At 36.3% G+C, this 12,679-nt stretch overlaps 1 protein-coding gene across 4 annotated transcripts in view; it reads left to right on the forward strand.

Moving 5' to 3' along the window:
- The window catches only part of TTC6 (tetratricopeptide repeat domain 6), a 172,802-nt gene that overhangs the window by 57,748 nt on the left and 102,375 nt on the right, over positions 1–12,679 (forward strand). For 2 of the 4 annotated variants that reach the window (XM_035720011.2, XM_049113068.1), the window contains exons 3-5: positions 665–874; positions 6,546–6,679; positions 11,405–11,599. In XM_035720011.2, the coding sequence (XP_035575904.2) occupies positions 665–874; positions 6,546–6,679; positions 11,405–11,599 (539 nt within the window). Of the gene's footprint in view, positions 1–664; positions 875–6,545; positions 6,680–9,793; positions 9,997–11,404; positions 11,600–12,679 lie in introns of those variants that run through there. The other 2 variants (XM_049113069.1, XM_035720013.2) reach the window with 2 other exon arrangements.

A 12,679-nucleotide genomic window follows, 5' to 3' on the forward strand; every position in this document is an offset into this window, starting at 1 on the left:
AGGCAGTGAAGTTTTAACTGCCAGTACTCCATACTCCCAAATAATTTTGGCTTAAAATTGGGTAATATCCAAATATGGCTATAAAGATACTTTACCTACGACTTGGTGATATAATAGATTAAATCAGTCAGACATTTTTAAGGAACAGAAAATAGTTTTAAGAGTAATGTTTTGTGAGAATTTTTCATTAGGGCTTGATATAGAGTTGGGATGTCTGGGTGGTCTTCGGAGGGCTCTGGGTCAGTTCTTTGAGGACTTGAAGTCAGGCTTCTGGAAGAGCATCTGGCTAGCAGAAATCCTATTTCTCAGGACCAAAGAACCTCAGAGGTCAGATGTTTCAGTGGACCTTGATTCTGGGTGAGTATGGGGTAAAGTCAGGGTAAGATTGGTGTCTTATGATTTCCTTAGAGTTGGTGCATAGTAACTGTGGGGTAGCTATATATCTGAGATAAGAGCCAGAGAAAATAATTTGCTAGGCTTTATATTTTTCTTAAGTCCATTTGAATTTCTCTTTTTAAATCTTTCAGAGGAAACTTTTATTACCTTTGCTTAATTTCATTCATGAATTTTTATCATCATTTTGTGCTTGGAAAGAAACATTGTGTGACTTAAAACTTTGGAAGGACCAATAAGAACACTCTTGTACATTTATGTTTTCCCACAGAATGTACTTGAGAAACTTCCTGAAGCTATCTCAAGTATTTTCCAGCTCGAGCAAGAGGATATGTTAGAATGGGGAGTCTCAGAAGCAGAAAGCGTAGTATTTAAACCTCAGGAAACTCTGGCTACTCAACCAGCAGGTGGATCAAGTAAACCCTTGAAAGATGAATTGCCCACAGGTGATTCCAAAGCAGCCAAACGGGCGTCTTTAAAGGTAAAACACTATTTGTGTTGGAAACAATTATGATTGTTGAGGATGTGCAACTGTGAAGAAATGGACCAGGCAAGTGCCATGCATGGAGGTGGATATACCCTTTTGAAAAATGGCCTTCTATGTGCAAAGTGCTCATTTGGGAAAAGGGGACATCTGTGTTTTGAGGGCTTTTGGTTCAAACCTAATTACAACTCTGGGGAGAGAAGACACATTTTTAAGGAGGGAAGGAATCTCAGCTTTCAGAAATTGACCAAGAGTCCTCCCATTACACATCTTGAGGGAGTCAGAAACTGTAGCCCAGGGACCAGGGCTGGGTGAACTTTGTATATTTTATAACTTTGCCCTGCTTAGGTTTATCCTAAACCTGAGTCTTTTCCTATTGTGGGTATGTTTCCCAGATTCATTTTATATATGTATAATTGAGATATTTTTACCATATTTGTGTATTGCCTTACTACTATTACTTAGTACTTTTCTTTGAGTTACTTTTTAACTTAAATGAGTTTATTTACAATGGGTACATTATTATTAGGATGAAAAGAAAGCCATTTTTTTCTGAACCACAAAATATTATCTTGATTATCACCAGGATCCTGCCTCTAACTGATTCACATGAATATCACTTCTTGGGTAAACAAACTTCCCTCTTTTTTTGGGCCCCCTCCTCCACTGAAGACCATATTCCTGCTATGTTTCACCATATCAATTGGCCATTCTTCAACTTGTGCCCAACTCCCAACTCTGAAACCTTGGATTTATATGTGACTTCCCCTTCCCTTGCCTTTCACCCACAATGACTCTCCAAGGCCTAAATTCCTTCTAACATTTTTTTTTCTGTCTCTTTTCCAATTGCCTTCATCCTAGTCTGGGTACTGGTGACCTTATGTTTGGATTAATGCAGTTGCCTCCTGGTTTTTCTTCATTTCTCAAGTCCTACTTTCCTAAGTTCATCTTGTATGATGCTAGCATATTGATCTATTGGGAATAATGGGTAATAAGGAAGATGTACAAATAATAGCCGACCAGAGAAAATCCATGACTGCTGTGAAAGAGAAGGGACTTATCTTGCAATGGGCTACAGACTCCATCAGAAGTCATGCTATCTTTCTAAAGCACACATTTAGGGTATGAAGTGAATCCTGCCAAGGCTAAGTGAACCCACTCATTGCTAACTACTTCAGGTGAATTTTATATTTCAGGCTGACACCTTCTAGGTGTGGAGTCCTTAGACAGCATCTTTCTTTCTTTCTTTCTTTCTTTCTTTCTTTCTTTCTTTCTTTCTTTCTTTCTTTCTTTCTTTCTCTCTCTCTCTCTCTCTCTCTCTTCTTTCTTTCTTTCTTTCTTCTTTTTCTTTCTTTCTTTCTTTTCTTTCTTTTTCTCTCTCTCTCTTTAAAACATCTCTTTAAAACAAAACATTTTAAAGTATCTTTAAAGACTATGGCATCTTGATGAAAAAAGTGTTAGGCTAGTGGGCATAGGTGGTGTTTTCATCTATAAATTTATCTGAACATTGGGACTTTAAAAATAAAATGAGAGCGTGAGAGGCAAATGGTTATCTACTAAGTGTGTCATAAAATGACCTTGATTTCTGGACAGTTATTTAACCACTATAACTTGGCAGGAATTAAAATTTCTCATTAGAAAAGTTCCATGTTAATTGTTTTGGATTGTTGCAGCTGCTATTAAATATTAAGAAATTACAGAAATTTACTTATTTTTGGTAAAAAGAGGCAGCACTACCCTAAGGTAATTAGCACTGATTGAGTATTTACTACATGCCGGCCACTTTGCTAGGTGTTTTATATATATTATCCTACTTTTTCTTAAATACACATTTCTTAACAAGACTGTATTTGAAAAAACTCTCAAAAGAAGATAAATAACTTGTCCAAGTACAAATATCTAGTTATGTTGTAAAGGCAAGACTTGAAGTCAAGTGGTCTAATTCTGGAACCTTTACCCTTTACCCCTTTGCAACAGTGCTCTTTCATAACAATTAATAGGTGTCTGGTTTAATACAAGAACAGACTCTCAGTTACAAAAGTGACTGGGATAGAATGTCTTTTATAAAACTAAGGGGCGGTTGGACAAGAAAGTCTTGGAGAATGGATTAAGAAAGCTCTAAACTGGAACCAGAAGTGTTTCAAGAGTAGGAGAAGAGAAAACCGTAAAAAAACTTTATGGTTTATTGTTTTGGCATTGTGCGGGACATATTAGAAATGCCATAGAAAATGGTGCTGGGCAATAGTCCTGTAACTCATCCCACCAAGTATCTTGTATTTATTTGCGTTAACATGTCAAGGTCTGTTATAATTCATGAACTTTACTCTGGACATTTGAGGCCATAAAATTAGTCTCTAGCATCTTTGGCACAGGAAAGAGGAATAATATACTCCAGCAAGCCAAGCCAGACTGGGGGCATAAAAAGACCTCTTTTGATACAGCAAATTGAACAAGCACAGAGGTATGACAAAGGAATAGTGCAGGACTGCTCAGATATATGCCTGAAGGCCTCATTCAGCAAACAAGCAGAGAATCTGGTCAGTCTCTATTGACCACTTCTACTCTTAGATGCTCATTAGTATAATAAAAGCTATTAGGACTCTGTTCTCAGTCATGACCAACATGACTTAGATAAATTAAATAAAAAAGAGAAATCAGGTAATAGTGACCATGAAAAAATGACTGACACAAGGGCCTGTGAGAGGATTATTGAGAATTTTAGGAGGGAAAAGGGTAAAAAGTCTGTAAAAATATAGATACCACGTGTCTTGAGATTCCAACTGGAAGAAAGTTTAAGAGATGCGGGATGCCCTAAACCCCCTCAAATTCTCACAAAAATAGTTATGAGTGATCTATTGCATTCAGAGTTTTAAAAATATACAAAGATGAAAGGATAAATACAGATCCATAGATAAATATAAAAGTGACATGTGGCTATAATAATTACATCAAAAAGCATAAGATCCAGAATGGGTTGAGGCCTGTGAATCATGCTAAGAATAAAAAAGTATTTTTTTCATATTAGTTTAAGAGCAAAGAGAGAATATAGGTAGGATAACCCCATCAATATGAATGAATAGTGTGATGACAACATATGACAGGACTGCCTTAATTTGATTTTGAAAAAAGGTTGAGGTTTTAAATAAACAGAAATATGATAAAGAGAAAAGGAAGCTGATAAACTTGGACTTTGCTTTTCTCAAATCTGATGAAAAGAATAATCTTTAGCTTAGAAAGAAGGGAAAAAGAAATTTGAAGCCCAAGTTTGGTAAAAGACTGTAAGAGTTAACTTAGATATCTGAGCCTGTCAGCTCAGATAGGTTGAAGCCTTTTGCATCCCTGTCAGCAGCAGCTCTGAGGAGGTGCTGCAGTGGGAGAGAAGCTAGAAGCCTGAGGACTGGCAACTGCAAATCCGAGTTTTATTTATTTTTTTAAGGATAAGGGTTATGGTTTCTGTAATATATGTATTGATCTTAGACAAAACTCTGAAATGATTAAATGAATCATTAATGGAATTGAAAGAACCTTAGAAGAACCCCCTTCTATACAGCTTCTAAGAGGAAGCAGTAATCACTTGGAGCCAGAATGAGTTTCCTAAGGACAAACCACAGAAGACCAATCTCATTTCTCTTTTAGACTTACTAGATTGAGCATGAGAAAAGTAACAGACCTGGAGTTCAGTGAAAGGCTATCATGGTAAAGAGCTTGGCCTACAAGAAGGCTCATTAAACGTTAGTTATTGTTATTAGCCTTTGGATTTCAGCAATCCATTTATGCAATGGAATTTATCAAACTCCCAATAATAGTTTTGTAGACAAGACTGCAATCAGGTGAACTCCTAGATGGATTTGTAATCATTTATGCAAAAGTCTGTAGTAGACTGTGATAGGGCTGTGTCCAATTCAGCATATTTCCTAATAATTTGGATAAGACTATGGAAGATTTACTAATTGGATTTGTAGATAACATCCAAATATGATTGATAAGATTTGGTTGGTCAGATCTCAGATGAAATTTAATCGGAATAAATGTCTGGTTCTGCCCTTTGGTCTATAAGCTAAGTGCGTAGATATGGGATGACATGACTCAGAGCAAATGTGAAAGGCTTCAGAGTTTTAGGCTATGATTTAGTTTTGTGATAGGAAGACAAGTGCAGTCATAGTTTGTGCTGATTGATGAATACCATAAAAGAAGATCATCTTTCTTCTGGTTGATCTGATCACATCACACCTGACATGTTGTGCCCAGATCAGGGTATCCAATCCCAGGAGCAACACTGACAAATTGGAAATGATTTGGCAGAGAGCATTCAAGATGACAAAGCACACTACTTCAGAAACATGTCACGTAATATAGAATTGAAGGGACTGGTGATGTGTATCTGGGGGAAAAGCTGGCCCAGGAAAGTCACCTGTATTCAAATATTTGATTGTCAGTCTGATGGAAGAAGCTAAACTATACCTGTATGATCCGGAGGTTTGAATTGAGACTGGTAGATGAAAGTTGTTAGGCTCTATAACAAGCAAACAACTGGGGGAATTTCAGAGAGAAATTGGCTGCCTTTGGATATATCCAAGTCCTCTGTTCCCCATCATGTTCAAGCCAGGATGGATGACCATTTGGTGGAGAAACTGTAGGGGAAATTCAGACATTAACTGGGTGGTGAGATGGAATGGTCTGTGCTCTGAGCTTTCATTATTCATTATCACTTCTTTACCTAAGAAATTACAGTAGCTCTCTCCTTCCTACTGCAGGGAGCCCAAATCTCTACCTCATTTACAAGAACCACCCTTTATCTGGCCTTTTTCTACTTACTCAATCATATTTCTCTGCTTTTCCCAAGGAAAACCTCCCTGCTTTCTTCCTTAAATCTAGTCTCAACAAAACAAAACAAAACAAAAAAGCCCAAACAAAAAAACCCAGAGTATCCCACAGAGAAAAAAATATCTTTAGATGAGCTATTATCACGAATTCTGCAAATTTTCTAGGAAATCTCAGAAAACAGTACTCCTAATATCTATAATGATTAAAAGGCAATTATTTAAGAGATGGAAATGCATTTGGTTTTTCCCAAGCAGTAGAAATAGAAAAGAGTACAACTGTAAGAAGTACAAATTGGTAAACGTTGCTCAAATAGTTATATAAAGCATTAAAGTTCATTTTGGCTTATGCTTGTAATTAGTAGTCATGCCAAATTTTAAGAGACTAAGGGAAAATTCTATTAAAAATTCCAACCAAGGAGAGCTTGGCTGGCTCAGTTGGTGAAACATGCAACTCTTGATCTTGGGGTTTTAAGTTTGAGCCCCATATTGGGTGTAGAAATTACCTAAAAAAAAAAAAATCTTAGGAAAAAAAAAACCAAGAAGAGTAGATCTATGGAGGGAAAAATTTTATATTTCTTTAATAGTTTTAAGGCAATGAATAAAATATTATAAATATGGTATTTTTATTGCTATGAAGGTATATATATATATACATATATATATGTATATATAATTAAGAAAGGATTTAGAGGAAAATATCAACTTACCTTATGATTTATATTCTGTTATAAAATATACATAGAAATTAGGAGTTCAAATATAAGATAGACCATTAAATATGGGAGAAAGATCTAATTCTCATGTTACAGCTTTCCTTAACAGCATATCTTTATATTTTCTTGAAGGTGAAATCATCAGAATTTTTGCAAATCAGAGGAAAAGAAGTGAAGCGAACACAAAAAAGTAAATTAGGAATTACACAACAGAGACAAATAAGGTGTTCAAAACCCCAGTGGGATCAAAAACTACCTAAGAAAAAGTAACTTCCTTACGTTTACTAATTTTACTATCTAAAGAGAAGTTATTTAGTAGCTTTAATACTGAAAAGTACATTTTTTAAAGGAAAATGAAATATTTTGGAAATTCATATATGAGACCTAAGGTAAACTTTCCCATAGGAAGAGCTAGTGTCAGATACTGTGGTTAGGATATATGTGCTCTACTTCACACTTCTATTACTGTTTTTGGCCAATGTGCTTAGTTGAATGATACAACAAATGATATAACTAGAATAAGAATAGCTCTTTGTGAGACTAAGGAAAATTAAATGTTAACATGTTAGATCTGATATTTTTTGTCACAGTAATGCCTAATTTGTCTTAACTGCTTATTATATTGGTTAATTGTGTAATGGCAAAATAAAATAAAATTCAACCCAACACAAAATGTTCATAGGCCAGTCAATTTGGTAATTTAGATGACCTTATTTTTCTCTACTGCAATTTCATGCTTTATTTCCTCCTCCCCTCAATTTTTAGTAGAAATTCTGATTATTCAGCGGTACAACTACAATTTTGAATCATATGTGTAAAAGCGATTTAGATTTATGGGTTTATCTTTTGCCAATCATCTTGTTGAAACTGGTTTTCTCCTTATTTTACCACTTGGTTTTTATGGGTTGGTTTATTCTAGATTCTTGTTCATTTGACTCTTTATTGGGACTTAAAGAAGCTTTAATTATTAGCTTTTGTTGTTGCTTAGAGCACTGAAAGGTGTGCTGGACATGGAAGACAACCTTTTTATGGCCAGCCTAAACTTTGTAAATGGATATTACTCACAATTTAGTAGCTGAGAATAGACTCATGGGAAAAGAATTCCAAAGTTTATGAAAGAGTTGAATTGGCATTTAAGTGACCCTGTACATGCCATTGCTTATCTGCATTGCTTTAAGCTCATTTAGTTAGCAAGATTATGTATTAAAACAAATAGTGACAGCAGACAACAAGTATTTTACCTTCAATAAATAGTTACTGTCAGATTACCAATGAAGCAGAAACTTCTTGATTTTTTTTTCCTAAAAAACCTTGCATTTAGTGCATTAAGCAAAGTAGTGTGGCCACACACAGAGTCAAGAGTCTTTTCTTTTTTATGTCTTAGTGTTTCAAAGAATGACAAATAGTCCTGTTTAAGGGGAGTGTGCTATAAAAACATACAGCCTTTCTCGAGCATGCCAAAAATATTTGTAGATCTTTTTGATAGATATAATACTGTGTTAATTCATTGAAATTGAAATGAGAAATTTCCATTAGAGAGAATTAAGAATAAGATGTAGAGGAATGAAAACCCGATAGTTAGGAAATTTGTATAATGAAAGAGAATTTTGGAAAAATATTTCTGAAAATCTTGATTCACTGCTCCTTTCCCTTTAAATGGTTTTTTTTTTTTTAACCTAATTTTACTCACCAGTGACTAGACTCCAGATTAAATTGTTTTTTTGGAAATGTAATGTTATTTAGCTCAATAACCTAGGGAGATTTGCTTTCAAATCTGTTATTACAGTATGATGGAAGTATAGGAATTCAGATTGGTTGTGATGCTTTTTCAAGGAAAAAAAATCGTAATGTAATCTCAAGTACATACCATTAGCCAAGACCTGTTCTAGACAGAATGATGATATAGATGAGCTTGACATCAGAGCTCACCTTTTTCTCCCCACTCCCCTTTCTTCTCCACTCCTTTCCTAGTATCCCTGGCTTTCTGGACACTTATTTTCACTCCTCCATTTAGGTTTCTTTGTCTCAGGCATTTCCAAATACTCTAGTTTTACCTTCCCTCACCCCTTACCCTACTTAAACATGTACAGATTTTATGTCCTGTTCTTGTTTTGGAAACGATATAAACTGCTCTCTATTTGTGATTCAATAATATCCATATTGTGCCTAGTAATGGGTTAGGTGCTGTCTAGTACACATTAGTAATAATAGCAATAAAAATTAAACAAGCATTTCTTGAGACTTCCATAGGCTAGGGACTCTATTATTCTCAATTTTACAAAGGCAATAGTTAGAGATTTGTTTTAATAGTTAGGGATTTTTATTTTCGTCTTACAGAAGACCTTCAGAGAAGCCAGTGATAGAGCTTGAAAATGTTAGAACTGAGACTCTGATCCAACTCTAAAGTCTATATTCTTTATATTATGCTACTATCCAGAATATAAGGAGCAGTTTATAGGCAGATTGGCATTAACCCATTAGATAAAGGGTCAGAAGGGGTGGCATAAGAAGAAGGCAATGTATGAAAAGAGATATTTGTAAAAAAGAAAAAAAAGCAGTCAGTTTTGCAGAGAAGTTTGTCTTGGAGGTATTGTTTGAAGGATGTTTAAATGTGGACAAAAGGATAGACAGCATTTGATCCATAATTGAAAGAACTAACAAGTATTGCTGCCCTCCTGAATTGTCCTGGAGACAGATAATAATAGCTAATATCTGCCATGTGAGAGACACTATTTTAAATGCATTCAATCTTTCCTTTTTTTTTTTTTGTATTGAAGTATAGTTGACATACAATGCTACATTAGTTTCAGGTATATGACCTAATGATTCAACAATTTTGTATGTTATACTAGGCTCACCACAAGTGTAGCTCCCATCTGTCACCACACAGTACTATTACAGTACTACTGACTATATTCCCTATCCTGTGTCTTTTATTCTCATGACTTATTCATTCCATAATTGGAAGCAGATGTATCTCATTCCCTTTCACCCACTTTGCCCACTCCTCCACCCCGCCCCCCTCTGACAACCCCCACCCCTCTGGCAAGCAAAGGAGTTTGTTCTCAACTCCTTTCTTTATTAAAGTAATTTTATTCAGGATGTGCTAGTGTTGCTATTTCCAATTTGCCAAGGTATAAATAAATTAATTGGCTTGCTTATGACCTAGTGGTAATTTTAAATAGGATTTGAACAGAGGCGGTATGACTCGAACCCCTGCGTTAGAAGGAAAGCCAGATGTGGAGAGCCTTGAAACTTAGAGAGAGGAAATTAGATGAATGCGGCACACACCAGAGAACCGTTACACTGGGCAAAGGAGTATCTAAAGACCAGTGCGATCGAATTTTGCAGGAGGAATTGAAGAGAGGAAGAAACAGAGGGAGTGGTGCTCAATTTGACTGGCAGAGCCCTGCTGACACAGGCCTAAGTGATGAAGACCTTGACCGGAGTATATTGAAAGTGAGGAGGGAGAAGCAGCAGCCCTGGGCGGCAGAGAAGCTCAATTTTGCATAGGATGTGCAAGTGAAGACAAGAGAAGTCAAAGATGGCTCAGTGTTTTGTATCTTAAAGGCCAGGGAGTAAGGTGAGATAGTCACCCTGGAGATGAAATCTGGGAGGTCTTAGCACAGGAGCAAAAACAATTGAAACATCTAAGCTTGCTTTTCTGATGTACAAAGAGGAGTTCAGCCTAGGAAGTCATACCCAGTTTGGAAGATGGAGAAAGAAAATGGTGTGATTAAATCAAATTATGATGAATTTGAGAGGTAGATGGAGAGCTGGGATAGCAGGTTTAAGAAAACTCACAAAGAGCAATTTCAGGAAGGATCATCAACATTGTCTACTATGTTTTGGAGGTCCTAGAGAACATGATCTAAAGTTCATTTGATTTGATTTGATGAAAAGGTCATCATTTGGTTAAAGTTTAGAATATAATTTTAGTAGGAAGGTGGGGATGGAGTAGTACTGGAAAGGGGCTCCTTCCACCTCAGGGGTCATTAACAGGCAGTAATAGGGGAAAAAAAGTGGTGTATACACCACTTTTGTCTGCAGCATTGTATTTAGATCTTAGTAGTTACTAATTTTATGACCTATCCAAAATAAACCTGCTCTAAAATAATAATACCTCCCATATAGTAAGTTCATTGTGGAAATTATAGAGAATGTGTGTAAATCATCGAGCACAGAGTATTAGTAGTAGTACATGGTAGGTGCTCAGTATGTATTTGTTGATTGGATGGCAAGTGACAATGGGAATTAAAAAGATCTTCATGGGGGATCCTTGGGTGGCTTAGCGGTTCAGCACCTGCCTTCGGCTCAGGGCGTGATCCTGGAGTCCCAGGATCGAGTCCTGGGATCGAGTCCTGCCTCGGGCTCTCTGCGTGGAGCCTGCTTCTCCCTCTTCTTCTCCCTCTGCCTGTGTCTCTGCCTCTCTTGGTCTGTGTCATTTAATAAATAAATAAAATCTAAAAAAAAAAAAAGATCTTCATGCCTTCTTCTCTACTTTGAAAAGGCAAGAGAGAGGCAGTTTCTAGCACAGTGGGAAGGAACGTGCTGCATAAACTTAGAGACCTGGGTTCTATTGATGCTGGTTAATAGATCATGTACTGTGTTGTTCTACTTCTTCTGGGACATTAGCATTTGTTCGGAGTAGCAAAGACATAATGCATGATGGCTAGATATAGTATCACCAACTGAGTTACAGAAATCAGGAGGGAAGAGATTTAGGGTGAGATGACACTGAGTTTGTTTATAGACCTATTGTTTTTGGGGTATCTGTAAGTCATATAGGTTGAGATTGTCAGCAGAAAGTTGGATCTGGTCAATGGTGATATTAAATTTGTTATAAACCATTAAACCATTATTATATTTTTAAATCCCATACATTTAGACACCCATTTTAGAGCCTAAACTAAACTGTCAATGTCAATGTATTTTATATCAAAAGACCACAAAATGATCAAAGAAGTCCACTTTCTTTTTTTCTGCTGCAGAATTTTGCAAGACTACCCCACTCCTACCCTTCATGATCTGTGTACCACTATCCCAGCCCAGAAGCTGCCTGTTAACTTGCACTTGGCTTCTCGAGTGTACCATACAGCTGACAAGAAAGGTCACAATACTTTGCTTGCGATATTGGGAACCTCTTTCTTAGATGGTCACTTTACAGATGAAGAGCGAAGAAACAGGTAAGAGTTCCACTGGTAATTTTCTTTTAAATTGGATTTAAACTATCAAAGAAATTCTGCCATTGAGGTTTAGATTTTGAAGATTCAATTCTGTATTTAGACATGAGAGAGGAGTTTTTGTCCTTTTCCATTACTTCCCAGTATGTACAGTCTTGGACAGTGTCTTCATTTCCAGCTATTAATAACATAGATAGTGGCCTATTATAAGGTAACCTTAGTTTAGTGGTGTCTAGTTACCAAAAAGTGTCACATACCTTAGCTCATTTGTTCTTCATAACAACTCTGGAGTACAGATGTGAAAATTGTGACTCATAAAAATCAAACCACTTTGCTAGGCTTATACAATCAAGAAAATCACAGATTTGAGATTCGGAGTCATTCTTTTAGGGCATCCCCGGCGGTGCAGCAGTTTAGTGCCGCTTGCAGCCCGGGGTCTGATCCTGGAGACCCAGGATCGAGTGCCGCGTCAGACTCCCTGCATGGAGCCCGCTTCTCCTTCTGCCTCTCAGTCTCTCTCTCTCTCTGAATAAATTAATTTAAAAAAAAAACTTAAAAAACAAAACAAAGTCATCCTTTTAGATTTCATACTACCATTGGACATTCTTAAGTCCAGTGATCATGTATAAAACTCATTGCCTGTGGAGTTTCTTCCATTTCTCTTCATGTCTCACTTTCCTTTTGTCATCTGAATATTCTTTTGTGAGCATGTAATTTATAACATCCTCAAAAGAGAGGAGAAAAGGGAAGGGAGCTCACATTTATTTAGCAGAAACTACATTCCTAACACTATGTGGTATGTTTTGCATTTTTTCTTTGTAAGTCTTCAACTGTAAGAAGTCATAATTTCCATTTTATTCTTGAAGAAGGTTAGGCTCTGTAATATCAGGTTGCTTGCCCAAGCTCTCATCTTTGGATAGTGATAAGAATACAGATGTGTCTAACATAGTTTTTTTCAAAGCTATGTTTTGAAAAAGTTTTTCAAACTTTTTTTTCATTATCACTCCTTTAAGGAGGGCTTTTAGACTTTTCCTCCTAATTGCCCTTCTCCATTAAATTTTAATATCCTAGATAAATGTTGCA

The sequence above is a fragment of the Canis lupus genome, chromosome 8, assembly GCF_003254725.2.
Source record: "Canis lupus dingo isolate Sandy chromosome 8, ASM325472v2, whole genome shotgun sequence".
In the NCBI taxonomy this organism is placed as follows: domain Eukaryota; kingdom Metazoa; phylum Chordata; class Mammalia; order Carnivora; family Canidae; genus Canis; species Canis lupus.